The sequence below is a fragment of the Oxyura jamaicensis genome, chromosome 6, assembly GCF_011077185.1.
Source record: "Oxyura jamaicensis isolate SHBP4307 breed ruddy duck chromosome 6, BPBGC_Ojam_1.0, whole genome shotgun sequence".
NCBI classification, from domain to species: domain Eukaryota; kingdom Metazoa; phylum Chordata; class Aves; order Anseriformes; family Anatidae; genus Oxyura; species Oxyura jamaicensis.
The window spans coordinates 7,071,670-7,090,922 of record NC_048898.1 but is presented as its reverse complement, the minus strand read 5'-3'; the positions used below and the strand labels follow the sequence as shown (position 1 = coordinate 7,090,922).

The window sequence follows — 19,253 nt, the reverse complement described above, 5'->3', positions numbered from 1 at the left end:
ATCTTTTTTTTCATTGGAAATAAGAGCCTGCATAGCAGTAATTCATGAAAAAAGGTCTCCAGCTATTATATTATCATGTTGGCTTTAAAATAAGAGCACCCACTGATTTTAAAATATGTATTTTTAAAAGTCATAACTATTTTTGAGTCAAATTTTATACACTATAACATTACCATAATTTTAAAATACATATTGATATTACATTTCAAATTTAAAACCCGGTATTTAATAATGTAATACGTAGCAATAACTTTAACTTTGTGCATTGGAAATAAAATGAGTGCCACCTTACAATTTCCTAAAAGGATTAAGGAGGTTTTTCTCCCTTAGCATATAGAAAGGTTGTAAGCAATGTAATTTGCACCTGGTAGGTGAGTAGGTGATATATGAGCACCGAATATGTTCTGTTTGAACTTGAGTTTGTTTTTATCAATATACTAAAACATCAAATCAGTATTAGACAGTGGACTGTTAGACTGGAGCTTTGGGTTGTCAGGGATGTAAGAACCCACTTGCACTGTGCTGCTGCTATTCTGCGTTGCGCATGCTCTGTGCACCAATGCAGTGTAGGCAGGTGATATTCATACAACACACACTAGGGTTTATGAGCAATAAACCATTGACATTTTTTTAATAATACAGTCTCTTTTCTTCCCTGTAATAAAAGTTACTTATATAATGTCTCCAGTATTAGGTCATCAGGACACGCTTCTGTTCTCCTCTCACAGAGGCTGTTTGACCCTGCTGGAGTGCCCTGCTCCCCTGTGGGATGCTGCACCTTGTCACTGTGCTCATTGCACTTCAGATTACTACTGGGCAGCTAGTGGAGCACTCCGTGTCATGCGTTTACCTGTGTTTGCGTTGGGGTGGGAGGCTATGGTACTCTTTGAAAGGCCAGGGTGCTTGTAATGCATGACCTGAGTGTGCCTTGCTGCAACTTGAAATATGAATCATTTCCATGTACTTCTTGTAGCTGCTGCTACTTAGCTCTCAAGAAGATTGTTGAAATGTTTTTTTAGTGTTGGACTTGGCATTGCTCTCATTAAGGAGAGGGTGGGAAGTTCCTTACCATGTTTTTCAGAAACACAGGTGAAAGAAGAACCATTAAATAACGTAGTCTAGGAAAGGGAGACTGGTGTTTTTTGCGCTGTGGAAATATCATACTAACAGAAGTGATAGAGTATTTGTAATAGTAACCAAAAATGGTACCTTTTAACTATCTTTGGCTTCAGTCACTAAGTGCCCCATGCAGAGTCAAGAACCAGCTCTTTCCATCTTTCTGATACATTTTTATGTGGATCCTCAAAAGGAGAGTTTTGTTTGTCCTGTTCACGCAGGTGTAACCAGTGCAGTATTCTTTGCTGGAAGGCTGGCTGCATCCTCCTGCTCCAACCACAGAATTAATGCTAATGCTGTGTCCCAGTGGTTGTGTGACACACAAGTCGCATAGTGGAATGCAGTCAGCTAGAGCCATAAGGCATTAAAAGGAGCAGCAGTAACCAGCAGGCATAAAGATGCAAAGTAAATGTAGTTGGATTTGGATGTGGGAGAATTTGCAAAGCAGGTTGAGCCTGAGGCTAGCGTTTAGGCTGACAAGTCAGGTGTTACAATGTTTTTCCCCTTTTATTTAGCAAAGCGTGGCTGTGATTACTGTTTTGTTTTTTTTTTACAGGTATGTGTGTATAAAATCTAAAATGATTTGCAGGCTTATACATCAGAATTGTTACCTTGAATTTGACCATATGTGCAGTGAAAATATAATGGTGGAGTCTTTCATAGTATTAAGTTTAGAGATGACTTAAATTCCTAATTTTTTTCCTCCCTTTATTTCTTATTTTCTTTCCCAAGCATTGTGGTTGTGCATTTGTGCTTTGAGATACAATGGCAACAGACATTTAAGTAATGAGCCATGAATTCATTGGTTCCATGCTGAAAAAATAAGGCATAACAGACTTGTGTCCTGCTGAGAGACTGCCTTGCTTGGGCTGGATTTTCAGGGGAGAGGCTGAAGAACAACTAACCGTCCAAGAAGTAGCAGCATTGATGGCCTGGGCTGAATGCATTTACAAAATGTCCCTAAAAATGATGTTTAGAAAAAGTAAAATAATGAATTTAATGGTAAGAAATAATGGTAAGAAAAGTGCTCGGAAATGAAAATTGTGTGTCTGAAATGGAACTCTCCAGGTGACTACAATTAATTCATTCTCATTTCTTCTTTTCAGGTCTTCTTCTCCACCTTGGCCTTCCCATTCTCCCTTCAAATTCAGTCACTTCTCTGTTTAATTTGTCGTATGTTCTGTTACCTCTCCCTTGTCTTGCCTTTTTGCTTGTGCTTTAAGAGAAGTCTTTTCAACTTCATTTCCTCTGTCACTGGATCCGAATCCAGTCATCAATAGGTTTTCTTCAAAAATAATAAATTTTACAGGTAATCTTTTTTAAGCCTATCTGATATTTCTGGCTGATTGTCACTTAATTCTAGGCTTTCTGAACTGTATTTTCTGGTTTTCTGTGGTGACATTTCAAGGCTGCTAGGAGATCTGAATGTAGGATTCAGCTATGATTTCATGGAGAAGTGCACCTGATTTTGATTTTTTTTTTTATTTGTAATGTTACATCAAACAGCTTTTATTTGAAGTAGCCTGCTAGAGTTTTTTTTAAGTTCTCTTTTAAACTACCGTATATAATGCATATTATGAAATCTGGTAAACAAGATGTTCTCACCTCTACCAGAAGTTGCACACTATTTCTTCAATTCTTTGGAGGGGGGCGAGGGAGTGTCGCGTCAGGGTTGCTTTACCCAGTCCCTGCTTCAAGAATCTGCTGTCAGGTGGACCCACCAACGTGTATATGTGTATCTATGTATTTTTATAAATGCTGGAGAGAAGTAAGAAGGGCATAGTGGACTTCATCATCATACAGTTGTTACAGTGCAGGACTGAGAAGTAATACTCTGATATCTAACGCTCTTCAGGTGATCAAACAACAACAACTGAAATGCAAAAGCCATGGCAGCGGCAGTGCCACAAATACTCAGTTTCTGTTCACTTTCCTTGTCGTACACGAAGTGGAACAGAAATTCTAAAGAAGGTTTGGAGTTTAATGCTAGGAAGAGGGAAAGCTAAGAGTCAAAAAGATCTGAGAAGAAATAGCTCTTCAAATGCATGCATATAGGCATTGGTTCTGGCTTTTCACAAGGACATTTCATAATCAGCTGTTCCTCCACAACAAATAGATCCCCCAGAATGCCCAGAGCCTCAGGATATGTCTGCTCTGAAGACACTGTTAATTGCTTGCAGCCCATGTTGAGTTTTGTGGTGCTTTGGCTGGGCTTTTGATGATGCCCAAGTTAGCCAGCTGAAATCTTTTTCAGATATGACAATGCTGTAGTCTGACTTAAACTACAGGGGGGAAAAACAAACTAAACCAGAAGAAGCCCAACCTCATGGCATTAAGCAATCCATCGGAGCGTACAGGGAAGTCTGCACTAGGCAATGACCCCTGCATTCTCCCTCAGTGTATCAGTAGCTTTATTTCTTCTGTGGTTTAGATACTGGGAGGTGAGTGAATGCACTGGAAGTGTGAGAAATATTCTAAACTGATCAGCCAACAGCAAGAAGTGCCCAAATGACACATTTCCTTTCTCACTGCATTGAATTCATTTGCATATGCCCTTAATCACGGGCATTTGCTGCATGCTTTTTGCCTTAATGCTTCTCTCCGTGGGAATAGATTGAGCCTGTTTCAAGTCTGTTTTAGCTATTGACATTGATCCATCTTGTTCAGTCAGTGAATATCCACTCTAGCAACTGTATACACAGTATTTCCTAATTTATTTAAAAGCATTTAATAAATATTTTTCTATTTAAGTATCTTTTTTCTGTATTAATAGTAAGTTCTACTTGACCTTTTTTGATTAATTCCGTGGTTTATAGACCCATTTCGTCTTGTTGCTGTAGTGTAAATAATGTGTTCTTTCTTTTGAGAACACAGCAACTTTCATATGTTCATTTGACTTTCTCTTTTTTTTCCCCTTCATATAGTTTGAATTTTTGCTAGTATGTTCTGGGCTGCTACTTTCATAACTTCTTAAAAATGCCAGGTCTCTTACGTCTGTACTTTTTTCTTGAAATGGCTCAGATTCAGTAATACATATGGGCTATTCAGATCCTAATCGGCTGCTTACTGGGAATGACTGTCATCTGCCCTCCTGTTGCCCAGTTGCCTAGCTAATTTTAGAATAGTGGAGTTTCTGTAACTTAAGTCTGTTCATCCTGTAAACAAGCTAGATGCATAGTTGTGGTCTGAAGAGCTGGCCCGTTAAATGTAATGTCTGATTTACAGTAGAGGCCTGCAAGTTAAATGTCTAATTATTTGAAATACTTCTTGCCTGGCAGAAGTTACTGTAGATGCGCTTGCACTGGCACAAACGTGTTTTGGCTTGGAGGAATTTTACTTTGTTTACAGAAATGCTGCACACAATAGTAGCAAAAAAGCTGGAGGCTTGCTGGTGTAGCTGTGGACAGAGGAGCTGGAAACTCTGCCAAAGTGTGGAGTGAGGAATTTGAGGAGAGGAGCAATAAAAGGCCACTTCAAGGCAGGAGTCTGGCAAAATGAAGACTGTTGAGAAAAACTTCCAGCATTTTCTGTTGTGCAACTTCAGCTTTCTATTTTATATAAACATTCCTCCAGTCTTGAAGGAAACAAATCTGTTAAAATAAAATGTCTTTTCCATTCTTAGGAAAGGTACTGTATGTCAAAATATTTTACAAGATAAATTACCATAGAGCAATTTTTACACATTTTGCAAGACATTAAATGTTTTTTATCAGTCATCTTTTTCAGTTGTGATAGTACTCGTGTATTTAAGTATTAGAGCTTTGCATGTTCTCAGCGTGCAGATGGCTTCTGAAGCCTTTGTGCTCTATGGCAAATAGCTTGTAACGATTCAGCGCCTCATTCCTTTTTTCATACTTTTCATAGTAAGCATCTGTTCTTTGCTGTAATTATACATATATTTAAAGCATACTTCCAGTCAAGAGAGTTGATAAATACGGGCTTAAGATTTGATCTGTTAAAAAGTGTTTTGGGAGGGGGAGGTAGGTGTACAAAACCAACGTTACCCTGAAGCCTCAGGTTAGAATAGGCCATGGCATCTTACTGATTGGATCCAGCTGTCATCTGGACAAGAACGGCCTTGTTATATGTCCCAGTCTCACCAGTCAGCTCTTTTGGAAGCAGTCGACCTGCTCCTCATGAAGAAGTGGTCTCTGGCAGGGTAAGACCACGTGCACCTGCTGTAGTGAATCAGCAAAGTCTAGATACTGGCAGGAGGGTGGGTGATATTTATGCTCATCTGTCCTGACAGTATTATAGGTATGTTACGCCTGCTCTACCTTTTTTTGCCTGACAATCATCTTCACACTTCAAACAGTAGTAATTACCTTATTTTGGGCTTTGTCTGATGAGAATGCATTGCAATGTTTTGTACTCTGCAGGTATTTCAAATGTTACGTGTATAGCTTTATGCAACAAGTATTTTGTTTGTCTCAGTAAAGGTAAGATAGTAATTTTTTAATAAACTTGAAAATGTAACCATAAATGCATGAAACGAATAGTTGCGCATTAGAAAATAGGTGGCATGGAAAAGTTTTGTGTTCAGCCTCAGCTTCTGTAAATACAATAGCAAAGGGGTGGCACTTGCCATATGCAGTTACTGACCAACACTAAGTTTATGGAGCTAAAAAGCAGAAACATTTTGGAACAAAGATTTTTAAGGTTTAAGGTATTTGGCTCTGTATTGATGGCAACACCTTCAGGAAATACTTCAGAAGCCCAAGTAAATGTTTTAATTACTTCCCTGTATTGATGCATAAAAAAATAGAGCATGCTATTTTACTCTACTAGGCATTTTATTCTATTCAGTGAGAACAAATCATAGATACTATGCAGTTTCAGGCTTTTGCAGCAAACAGTCTGGATTAACCAAAAAGCTGAAGGTGCAGGTAAATGCTGATTCCATTAGTGACAGATTTTCTTTGGCAGACATTTAAGGTCAAATGCAGCTTTGTCTGTGCTGTGTACCTCGGCTTGCAGGAGGCCTGGGAGAAACTTGCCTTTTGATTACCCTCTGGTAAACCTGCTATACTGTTTAAAAACAGAAATAGTAAATCTTTTAGTTTGAAAGTATACCATTTAGCCGGGAAAAAAAAAAAGGGGGGGGGGGGGGGGGGACCCCTTCTCTAGCTTGTTTATTATGATTTGACAAGTGAGTATTTAGGCTTTGACTCAATAAATGATTGTAATGATGGAGTGATGTGATTGCATGTAGGTACCTTCCCTGGAAGAAAATACAGTTCTTTAATTTCAGTGGGGAAAAAAAAGTAGAATAAGAAACACAGAATATAAGTGAAAAACATGACAGAAACCAGGTACACGTTTGGGAGGCTGAAAGTGGTGAATCATTAGAGCAGACAGTTCTCCACTTTTCCGTGTTTTGTAGAGGAACTGCAAAGTAAACAGTTTAAGTGATTCCCTGGAGAGGTATATTTAAGAAATTTAAATGTCTGTAATATACAGAAAATGATGCTAATCTAACGTAATTGCCCTTTTAACTTGTAAGCAATTCCTGAATTAGTGATCTGTTCCTGTGTGCCAGTTCAGTGTCACATGTGTATCTGTTGGTTTGCCTGGAGGCCGTGCATCATTTCAGTGCACTCTCAACTCCTGCAAAGCCAATTCAAAAATCTGTTTGTTGAGAGTTAGGGTTGTTGTTTTTGTTTCGTTTTTAATGCAAGATTTTGATTGAGATGTCATATCAAAACTGTATTTCCTTGAAGGAAAGACTGAGCAAGCCTCGAAGGAGGAATTTTGGTAACTTAAAAACAAGTTGCTTCATATCCATTACCAACCACTGTGTCATTGAGAAGTTGTCAAGTAAGGAGAGGGTATTTAAGACCAATTTTGAAAGACTTCTTAGCATATTTTGGAATTGTCACTGACATCAGTGTTTTTTTTGTTCTTAAAGTGAGGAATTGAGCTGTTTTTCCCCACTATAAAGAACAAAGAATGATTAAGTTCAGCAGTACAGGATTATTTTTTTCTGAAGGTGGCAGTATTAACAAAAAAGGGAGTCTGATATAATTAAAAAGAAAAAAAAGGCATCCTGAAATGTATTTTCACCCATGGACGAACAAATAACATTACAGACTAGCAATACTTTTCTTCGGTACTAAGAGCTAGGGGATGCCAGATGTGAATCCAGATACTTGTCATACTTGTGACCCAAATGTCTATTAAAATACGAGGCTTACAAATATTTGCAAATCAGACCGAAGTGTTCTTCCTTTGGTTTTGTGTTTTTCCTGGTCGCCTCTAACGAGCATTTGGAGCATACATCATGTGCTAGAATCTGCTTCTGGGAATTTCGTCCTGCAACATCCACTTCAAATATCATTCACAGCTTAAACACATTAGAACCACATGGCTTACTGTCAACTTAAAACAGAAAAGAAAAATTGCCCTTAAGACTATTTTTTTACTTCACTTCATTGTGAAAAGGCTGAAACAGCAGATTTTCAGAGCTTCTGTTAGATTCTGCGTGCATACCATGTTTTAGCGACTTCAGTTTTCCTATTTTTAATAAAAAAAATCAAATAAACCAGCTTCTCAGAACTGAAAATACTGTACTTTTCTGACTTTCATGAGAATTGGCAGTGAATGTGCTGTTCCTTCAGTATTTCTGTATCTCCAGCTGAACGTATTCAAAACTTCCCAGTGGTAAAAGACTATTTTTTATAGTTGGAACAGAAGAGTATCCAGGCATAGTTTAAACATACTTATTTCTCAATTGAATACAACAGGTTTACAATTTAAAGTTGTATTATTTGGCATTTCTTTTGTAGTGAAATTATTTCAGTTGCTGAGATGATGGGAAAGGCAGATAGGTTGTATTATGCTGTTTTCTCCTGCCATTGAAAATACATACAAGTTAGATATATTTACTTTTATGTGAGCTGTTTAGCATAATGAATGAATTAATCATTCATTAGCTAAAAGAGAATTTCTTCTTTTTTGTTTGTTTATTTTTTCAGGAAAACAGTTGATCCCATCACAGGAGAAAAAGAAAATTTATTCCAGAATTAGGGCAAGAGAAACAGACCAGATACCACCTGCAGAATTGTATCTGTGTTTGACACAGAGATTTGGGTGGAGGCTGATGTCTGATGTTTTGATAGTAATTTCACATTGTGGTACTTTATGCTTCTGGACACCAGATGGTGCTGCTACACCAGCTAATGTGTGATTTTCACACTTGGAGTGATTGATGCTTCACTTAAGTGAAAGTCTACGTGTTAGCTCAACACGTTCTACTTCTTAAAGACAGCAGTCTGAAAGATGTAATGCAGACTGATTTGTATTGTGGAACCACGATTTTACATCTCATGGGGCTAGAACTTCTATCAGCTGGTGTTACTCTTGGATATTTAGCTTAATAACAAATCTTAATGAATATACAGGACACTTCAGAGATTGGATTTATTATTTAATAGTACTGTTTAAATTTGAGTTGATGAATTCAATTAGAAAGCTTCTGGCAGAGCACCTTTTTTATTGCCAGTTAAGACTGCAGAGCATATTTCTAGAAAGGAATTAAATAATGCAGTGATGCCTGAGGGTTGTTGGGGTTTTTGTTTTTTCCCCCTCTTAGATGTTGTCTCCATTGGAAGCTTAAGTGAGGCTGTCAAACTGCGCTTTAGCTGTTCTCTGTTACTACTTTTTGAGAAGAGATGGTGGCTTAGCTACTTAACTACATCGCGGATAATATATTTAATTCTGAGACTTGGACTTGACATTTCAGTTTTATTTATTTAAAGTTGGTTAGTGTATTTAATAAACTCATTTGGTAATCCTAACTGGGGATGAATGGATTGAAGAATGTTTGTTTTTTAGCTGAATCCCAAATGTTGATGGTACTATTTATCAATTAACTATAGTTAATGGGTATAAATAGTTCTGGAAGATCTGAAGAGGCTTTGTTTTCAGATTACTGTTATTGAAACAGCGAGGGAAGTTTGACAGATTTTCTTGTATTTTTTTTTCTTACAAGTATCTATTTCTTTTATAGATCCCCATATTAAAGTCTCTGGAAAAAAGGAAAATGTTAAAGAAGCTAAAGAGAAAATCATGTCTGTCCTGGACACAAAAGTAAGAAAAAAATTACTTAGAATTTGAGATCTTAACCCCTAAATCTGTGGCGAAATTGATGTAGAAGAGGATGTAGAAGGCAGATGCCTTTGCGCTTGGCCCAAAGAAAGGCCAAATGTTTAGGACCTGGTCAAGAGGCAGAAGGCATACTTCTGTGTCTGGGGAAGATGTGAAGATGCTGCTGTGTCTTGGGTGAACTTGCATGGTCCCTGCACTACTGCAGTGGGAGTGAGCAAGCAGCGCTAGTGGCTGAGTGACGCACACCCAGGCTGGATTACACAAGGGAAGAAAATTAAAAGTAGAGAATACAGACAACTCTGAGAACTACTCATTCTAGAGCCTTCTGGAAACTGGCAGATACTCAGGTTCAAAATTACATGAGTTCATATGGTCTGTATTCCAGAAGCAAGTTAAACAACACTTCTAATCCCCAAACTTCTCCGTAATGTTCCTGAAGGCAAATGCTCTTTCTCAAAAGAAGGGTTTTTCTGATCTCTCTAGTCATTGGCAATATTGGCTACTTCTCATATAAATGGCTAGACATGTTTAAAAACAAAATAATTTTATTAATATACTTTTAAATGGTAGTTCTGCTTGAAATTTAATTGTAAGAGCACTGATATAGTTCTGTGTTAAATAATGCAGTGATCATTTACTTTAAAAAATCCAGACCAGAATTTGAGATTTCTAGTATTTGGCCAAGAGTCTTATATTAAATTATATCAAATGTATATCAATTTTTCATTTCATTTAACAGCAAGTTTTTCAGGACAGTTTATGCAACTTCTGCATAGTTGTATGCCAGCTCTTTGGTACTCAAAACAGATTGCCAAAAGAAGCTCACTATTGATAGGTGTGTTGTTTTTTTTGAGTAACTGTTAAGTCTATTGTTAACAGTTAATGTTATGAAGAATAGCTGTAGATGCTATTCGTACATTTCAAAAATTGATGTACCAGAAAAACTTGGTGCGTTTGCTCAAGGGGGAAGAAAGGTTATTTTTAGGTCCTTTGGCTTTGTGATTTTCCAAACTTGTCATCATATGATCCTTTCAGATCAGTGAGGCATGGGTGACTGAAATTGAAACACCACAGGATTCAAACAAATTGGAGTAGATTGCAGAACGACATTGAAGTCACTGTTCACAAAATCTGGGGCAAGTCTTAAAAACTTTAGACATTATTTTTGAAGATGTACCTTAATTTCCATATTGGAAAGAAAATATTAATGACAGCTTCTGACACTGATCTATATTAAAAACATCTTGAGTAGAAGCTAAGCCACTACAAAAATGCTTGGAAATGCAATTTTCAATGTCATTCTTGAAGCTACGTTGTTATACAGTACTCAGGTTCTGCTCTTAATCTAATCATGGGTGCTTGATTTCCAGAGCAATCGGGTAACCTTGAAGATGGATGTTTCGCATACAGAACATTCTCATGTGATAGGTAAAGGTGGCAATAATATTAAAAAGGTGATGGAGGAAACAGGATGCCATATCCATTTTCCAGACTCAAATAGGAATAATCAAGCAGAAAAAAGCAACCAAGTAAGTGTGTGTATGTATATATAGCTTTTATTTTTATAAAAACTGGTGTATATTAACTAATAAATATGTATATTTAAACTTAATTAGAATGTAGTTGCTGAGAATATGAAACATGTCTTTTCTAAACTTCTTTTACTGATTTGTTTTTATTTTGAGGGGAGAGGGATGGTGAATTCATGTTCAGGAAAGTAAGATTTATATTTACACTTTTTGGAAAGCATGGGACTGAATGAACAAAACTTGATCAATGGATGGGAATAATTTGTGATGATTCATGAATCATTTTTTAAGCTGAAATTATTTTGAGCATACAGAAATGAACAACTTAGTGTGAGTATTCTGCTAGAGAAACAGTAGGAAAGTAAAGACTTTGTAGATATTTTTCCTATTCAAATCTTGACTTATTTAGCATAATGTTTAATTTCTTGGTGCTTTTGGCAAATTATGCAACTTTTTTTGAATGCTAAAGTAGCTGGATAGCAAGCAAAAACTCATGTTCTATTGCAATAGTTTATTAGAATAAGTCATTGTACCTGGTTAGGATACCTTTTGTAAAGCTAATGTTAGAGAAAAGTTAACCTTCAAATCTTTCATCCTAGTATTTAGAATCCCTCTTGTGCATCCCAGTGGCTGCTCAGCAAAACACAATGGTTTTAAAACACTCTGTTGAGTGTTGAGCATGTGCATACAACATTAATTCTATTATTTGATCCAAACAGCTGTATTGATCACTTGGTAAATCTCTTCTGGTTGCTTAAGCTTATGTAACCTAAGGTGCTACAATATTTATAGATAGGTTTCTTCTTTTTAACAGAATTAAATTTTGAGCTACTGTTCAGACAACACTTAGGATGTCACCAGATGTGATATGTTGATACTTAAGAAAACATAGGTATATGAATATATTTTCAAATGCCTCACTTGAAAATGTGATGCAATATTTTCTATATCCTTACTTTTCCAGGTGTCGATTGCAGGACAGCCAGCTGGAGTGGAGTCCGCAAGAGTTAGAATTCGGGTAATACCGTATTTCAGTATAAGTTCCTGTGAAAACATCTTAAAGGAAAATATTGCAGTAGAGGTTTGAGAACCCTAAGGTTGTCCAGTATAATATATAATAATATCTAGAGTAATATGCAAAGGGTATTACAAAAACTGATTCACATTCTGGCAAAATCTTTAACTAGCCCTAGGTGGACCTTGAACACAGAGTCTACAGTATAAGCAAGAAGTAAAGTATCCCATATTGTGTTTAAAATTGCATCTTAATTTACACTCTAGAGATGGTCTGTAGGAGCTCAGCCATCCTGTGTGAATCTGAGTTAAGAAAGGCAACTGCAGCCTTTTTAATTAACAGTTTTCATGTAAGTAACTTGGTGGATTTTGATTCCTTTCCCCAATCACAGCACTTTTCTGTCTTCACTTTCTAGTTTTGATTGTATGTGTATTGTGGCATGGATACTGAGTCTATTAAATAGAACTTTTTCACAATTATAGTCAGGTGTACCACTTACATAACTTTGGTCTTGACAGTCATGAAAGAAGCCAATGGTATGCAGCTTTGTAGCTGACTTCAGAGCTCTGATTAATCCATGACAGTGGACGAAACTTCTCTGTGAATGTTTACAAATATTGATGTCTATAGGCCCATATAGATAAATATGGGCAATGAACCTGAGTTTGACTGCTGCATAATTGCAAAAGACTATTATTTTGGATCAAACACAAAGAAAAAATTCCACCCAAAGCAAACAAACAACATAAGAAAAAAAAAATGTTTCCTTGGAAAAGCAGTGCCTTTTTTGAACTCAAGATCAAGTTTTTACAAATGGATGCTGGGTAGAGTGTGTATTTTATATCAATTTAATTATCACTGACTGATACATTATGATTCAGTAAGTAAGTTGTGGTAATTTCACTGAATATGACTTAGGTTTTCAGTATTTTCTTTTTAATGTTCTAGGAGCTGCTTCCATTGGTACTCATGTTTGAATTGCCTATTGCTGGAATTCTGCAACCAATCCCAGATCCTAATTCTCCCACAATTCAGCATATATCTCAGACATATAATATTTCAGTTTCTTTTAAACAACGGTCTCGAATGTATGGTGCTACGGTCATTGTCAGAGGGTCACAAAATAACACTAGTGCTGTGAAGGTAATGTGTCTTCCTAAGCAAGCTTCTGCATTTTAGAAATATTCATAATTTAGATACTTAAGGACTATATTAAAATTATATCTTGCCTTATCTGTATGTGTTATGTAATCACTTTTTTTTTTACTTTTTTTTTTTTTTTAAATTTAACTGGTTAAAAATGCAGAGGAAATAATTTTAAATTTAGAATTTGACCTTGTGGTAAGCTTTTAATTTTTTTGTTGCATACCTCTTTGGGTTTGCAGCATTCTGAAATTAGTCCTGATCCTACCAATGTCCATAAATAATGAAAACTTTATATATAGATAAAAATCCTCCACACTCCAATGTTTTCATTGTGCGGTCAAATACATAACCTTGAAACTCGACATAGCAGTTAATCAAACTCATCTTGCAAAACGAGGACTGGGAGTTGTGAATTTAACATGCAAGTAAAGGAGCTACCATGAGGCTATTTATCATAATAAAATTAAGTTTTTGTTAATGACTGCCAGTGTGACAGATTTATACGGTCTCATTTGGGTATAACTCAAGCCCATAAGAATGCCTTAGACCGAAACTGAAAGGCAAACTTTAGAAGTGTACCTACCCAGTTATGTCTCAGTTGGCTTCCTTATTGCTGTTTGTGGGCACAGAAGTTCCACTGGGCTCAGGCAGTTTGTCTTCTTGTTTGCCTTTAATAATGGCAATTAAACTCTGCATTTGGTCATAAAAATAGGTAAAGGTTAGTTCATATCTTACCCTGTTACAAATCAACCAGGTTTTTAAACAAAACAGAAATTTCTTTAACTTGGATGTGAAGTGCATGATAGATATGGAAACCATCTGATGAAGCATTGTTTTGTATGTTTGTGAGCACTGTTTAACCAGCCTCTTGCATTTACCCCTGTAGGAAGGAACAGCCATGCTTCTAGAACACCTAGCTGGGAGCTTGGCTTCTGCAATCCCTGTGAGCACACAACTAGACATTGCAGCACAGCATCATCTCTTTATGATGGGTCGAAATGGAAGTAACATCAAGCATATCATGCAGAGGACTGGTGCTCAGATCCACTTTCCTGACCCTAGTAACCCACAGAAGAAATCCACTGTCTACCTCCAGGGCACAATTGAGTCTGTCTGTCTTGCCAGACAGTATCTCATGGTAAGTACTTTCTGTTAAACTTCCTTGTAAAAATGTTAAGTTCTGGGAAAAATATGCCACTTCCACATGTATTTATTGGTCCAGTATAAATGAGTTTTGGAGGGGAGGGCTTATTACTCACATTGCAGAATGCTGAATCGATTGAATGCTCCAATTTTGTTAGTGTTTTGTGAGTGTGTGTAGTTATCCAAAATATTTGCAATCTGTGGTAGTATGCTTGGAATAAAGGCCTTGGCAATACAAATGCAGCATAAGCAATTTACATTTATGATATTTGATAACAATGTGCTCCAGAGTACAAAGCAGATTTGGGGGGTGGGGAAGGGAGTTGTTGTTAGGTGGTGGGCTGTCTTTTGTTGTTGTGTTTGTCAGGTAAGTAGGTTCCTTTGGAAGACGCAGGGTTTCCTTACCTTCTGTGTGGGTGATTTTTCAAGGAAAACAGAGATGTTTACTCACGCCACAGTCTTACATTAGTTCTAGTAATGTAGCCTCAATGCTAGAACCCCTTTTATAAAAATAACTCTGGTGATGAGTGTTATTATTTGTAAAGTTTTTTGTTATATTGTCCTTTAAGCTTAATAGGAGCTTCTTGGCATTGTTGTAGTACTAATGCTTGTGGCATTGTTGTAGTACTAATGCTTGTACATGTTTTTTTTTATATGGATATTTATGAGCAACACATGGGAAGATTGGACTCAAATCTAGTTTGAAGCTGGTATCAGGATAAACCATGGTACCATCAAATTCTAAAAGTCAACATCTCTATTGTGCAGCACAGTGCTTCACTGTATAGTGGAAAGCAAAAACAAGCCACGTTTCTCTTTGTACAGCTATAGTTATAGCTGTACATGGTATATAGCTGTACATGGTATATAACCATGTACAGCATGGTTATTATATTCTGGTAGGATAGTGTCTATAAATACTAAGAAAGTCTTATTCTATGTATTTCTGTAATGAGGTTTAAAGAGGGGTTTTATGTAGGTTTTATAAGTGGAAGGAAATGCAAACAAGCTATCCTGTAAATATCAAAATATATCTTTACTCTAGAAACTTTGAATTACACAAGGGCTGTTTTATGAAATATTGAAGTCTGAGTTAACTGCAAATGCAGCAGAATAGCTCTGTGTCCCAAATCATGCCGACTCTATCACCTGTTAAGAAGCGTACTGACATAAGAACATGGATAAATTGAGATTTGGTCTGCTTCAGCTCCCTTGGATTATATGTCCAGAAACTGCTGTTGTGGTTTCCAGTTTCATAGGTAAATCAGCCTTAATAACGGATTATGTATTTTCAAACAAGAAAAATTTGAAAAGCTGAAGGAAGAAGCAACTAACCAGATAAAAGCTTATCTCTATTTCCTACCTTAGTAAAAGCAGTGAGTTGTTTTTTTCAGCTTCAGATAAAAACAAGAAAGACAGCTGTGCAAACTAGAGATAAATGGCTGCAATCACTCTCAGCTTCTTTTGAAGTATGTCTTGCTTGATTGTCTCCTTCTCTGGCATTGTCTGGTGGAAGCAAATTTCTGTGTTTTGGAACAATTTCCTGCAAGGTGTGACTGCACGCTGGCTTTCTCCCGATGGTCATGTTTGTTACTGGCTCCTTCCAGGTGCTCTGATTCAGCCAGAGTAATAGCTGATGCTGTTTCACAGCGAGGAAGTAGAAATGTCCTCTGGAACTGAGTATGTGATTTAAAAATGAAATAAAAACTGATTTGATCTTTACAGGTGTTCTGTAAGTAACTATCTAGAAGCATCTGGACATGTATACCAAGAAACAAAATGCCATAACCATTTTCTGAACTACTAAATTGTCATTTGTATGTGATTCTGTGATTCTCATGAGGCTAATGTTAGAGGCAGAGCTGACAGTATCAACGGGAAATGTAATACTGTGCATAGATAGCATTCCTTAGAGTATGACATATGTGATGTAGTAGCACTACTTTCTTAGATGTTGTTTAGTAGTATGTCTAAACAGAAGCTTAAATATTAACTAGTAACTAATTTCATTGAAAAGGCTATGTGGTGTATGATTGTGAATATCATCTCTGACAAGCATTACAAGTCTTAAAGTCCTAGTTTCTAAGCATAAGCATATTGCTTGCAGTTATATTCAGTGTAGTATAGTGTTTGCAGTAGTGATGAGAGCAAACTGGAGAAGGAAGAATGTGTAGTGATTTTAAATTGAGTACTTAAGTGAGAGGGGTTTTGGTGAATTATCGGTTTGTCTTCCCTTCTTCCCAAACCCTTCGGTTTTCTCCTGTTTTGATAATTGCTAAAAATATACCAAGACTTGCTTTTTGTTAGTTTCGCATATAATAATGCAGGCTGTGCTATATTATGGAGGACATAGAATCATAGAATCATAGAATATCCTGAGTTGGAAGGGACCCTTAAGGATCATCAAGTCCAACTCTTGACACCGCACAGGTCTACCCAAAAGTTCAGACCATGTGACTAAGTGCACAGTCCAATCTCTTCTTAAATTCAGACAGGCTCGGTGCAGTGACCACTTCCCTGGGGAGCCTGTTCCAGTGTGCAACCACCCTCTCTGTGAAGAACCACCTCCTGATGTCAAGCCTAAATTTCCCCTGCCTCAGCTTAACCCCGTTCCCGCGGGTCCTGTCACTGGTGTTAATGGAGAAAAGGTCTCCTGTCTCTCGACACCCCCTTACGAGGAAGTTGTAGACTGTGATGAGGTCTCCTCTCAGCCTCCTCTTCTCCAGGCTGAACAGGCCCAGTGACCTCAGCCGTTCTTCGTACGTCTTCCCCTCCAGGCCTTTCACCATCTTCGTAGCCCTCCTCTGGACACTCTCCAACAGTTTCATGTCCTTTTTATACTGTGGTGCCCAGAACTGCACACAGTACTTGAGGTGAGGCCGCACCAGCGCAGAGTAGAGCGGGACAATCACCTCCCTTGACCTACTAGCGATGCCGTGCTTGATGCACCCCAGGACACGGTTGGCCCTCCTGGCTGCCAGGGCACACTGCTGGCTCATATTCAACTTGCTGTCTACCACGACCCCCAGATCCCTCTCTTCTAGGCTGCTCTCCAGCGTCTCATCGCCCAGTCTGTACGTGCAGCCAGGGTTTCCCCGTCCCAGGTGCAGGACCCGGCACTTGCTCTTATTGAACTTCATACGGTTGGTGATCGCCCAGCTCTCCAACCTATCCAGATCTCTCTGCAAGGCCTTTCCACCCTCATTCGAGTCCACGACTCCTCCAAGTTTGGTGTCATCAGCAAACTTGCTCAAAATACCTTCTATTCCTACATCCAGATCGTTTATAAAAATATTGAAAAGTACCGGCCCTAAAATGGGTTTTTGACATTGTCAAACCAATTTTGTTCACTCACATTCTATCAAAGAACAATGCTTGTGTTTCTTTCAACATCATCACGCAGGTGCTCTAAACACACAAGAACAAAACCATAGTGCAGAAATCTATCCACTTATCAAATATGACATTCCAATTTCCAAGTTTTCACTTTCCTTTTTTTCTTGCTAACCTTTTAGTTGCATTCTCATTCAGCAGGCATTTGATGAAACCTTCTGATAATATTTTCTGTAATTCTTTTATGAACACATTTGGAAAATCCATGTATGAATTGCTCTCAGTGGTTCTGTTAAACTAAAGTCCTGTATTATGGATTATTAATTTCACTATTTTAAAATAAACTCCATTTATAACTGTTTTTTCAGCCAAGATCATTTACTGAAGTTAAGCTGTGTTTGTCAGTCTTGGTAAAGTCAAAATAATTAAGATATGCTGGTTTAATTTTCCTTAAGTTAAAATTACTTCAATTATTTAGGTTTGGAAAGTACTCTGTAGCTATAGGTGGTACTGTTGAGAAGGGCTATGTAAATATAAAATACTGAGCTAGTGATCTGAAGAATATACCAAATAGCTGCTTTTTGTTCTGAAAAAAAAAAAAAAAAACTTACAGAAACAGGGAACTGACTAAATATGACCACTTTCTAAAATGTACATTCCTGATTTTTCTGATGTGTGATATCTACTTTGTGTGTGAATCTAAATTCTCCAAGTAGAATTTGTCTTTCACTGACTGTTACCCTCTGTTCTTATTTTATGAGCAATCTAATAATCCCACGATAGCTTGTGAAGGGTTGGGGTGGATTTTCTGTTCCCCTGTCCCTTCCCCTTCTTTGGTTGTGTTTTTGTTTTGGTAGGGATTTTTTTCTTAATTTTTGGCAGGTTACTTACAATTTTACTATTTGAAAGGTTTCAGAGTTGTCACCTATATCACTGGAAAACACTGATGTAGCTACAGAGGATGGGGGGGTAAAAGGGTAAAAGTGGAGCTTTAGACAATAATGAGTTGCAGAAACCTTTTTTTATTACAAACGTAGTTTATTGTGGACTGTTTGAGTGCTACTATCTGTTCTTGACAATATTTTATTCTGATTTGATATATAATAGTTGTTTCTGAATTTGAGTTTTCCAGACACCCTTAGTTTTGCATAGGTAGCTAATGTGAGGGCATGTTTGAGCTTACTGTGATGATCAGAATCCTAGGGTAAAAAATACACTGCTGTACTGTTGCAGGCAGTGAGGTAGCTTTACTTAATTTCATCCATGCTTTTTATTCTGAACTAATAATACCATGATGTACATGTGTACAATATATGTATTTCAATTTATTGCCAACATTAATGTGGAAGCGGTGTAGGTTATAAGTTTTATGACGTTTTGAATGCCTTTTCAGGGTTGCCTTCCTCTTGTGCTCATGTTTGATATGAAGGAAGAAATTGAAGTAGAACCACAGTTTATAACACAACTAATGGAGCAGTTAGATGTCTTCATAAGCATTAAGCCGAAGCCAAAGCAACCAAGCAAGGTTGGTGAGCAGCTAATATATTCTTTTTAGGCTTTCATGCCAGCTTTTCAGAGCTGATGAGTTGACATGTCTGCCCCTCCTCCCCAACATAATGGATCATAATTGTGTAAGATGCATATATATATTTTCCACTTGAAATATCAATTGAAATGTTTTAACAGTTCTCTTTTATGACAGTTTGATTTTTTCATTAAATATTTGACAATACAGAGATGAGTTTTTTTATGGAAGATATTGATAAACAACCAAAAAAATTATGGGGAGGCAAATTCAAAACACTTTTTTTAAACAGAAATTTGCCTTCAGTCACGTCTGCCCTGCATAATTGCAGTGTGTGTTA

General features: G+C 37.2%; 1 protein-coding gene across 2 annotated transcripts in view; it reads left to right on the top strand.

Moving 5' to 3' along the window:
• Positions 1-19,253, top strand: part of BICC1 (BicC family RNA binding protein 1) — a 100,254-nt gene that overhangs the window by 62,497 nt on the left and 18,504 nt on the right. For both annotated transcript variants that reach the window (XM_035330164.1, XM_035330165.1), the window contains exons 4-9: positions 9,125-9,204; positions 10,593-10,751; positions 11,716-11,769; positions 12,715-12,909; positions 13,799-14,050; positions 18,782-18,913. In XM_035330164.1, coding sequence (XP_035186055.1) covers positions 9,125-9,204; positions 10,593-10,751; positions 11,716-11,769; positions 12,715-12,909; positions 13,799-14,050; positions 18,782-18,913 — 872 coding nt within the window. The remainder of the gene's footprint in view (positions 1-9,124; positions 9,205-10,592; positions 10,752-11,715; positions 11,770-12,714; positions 12,910-13,798; positions 14,051-18,781; positions 18,914-19,253) is intronic.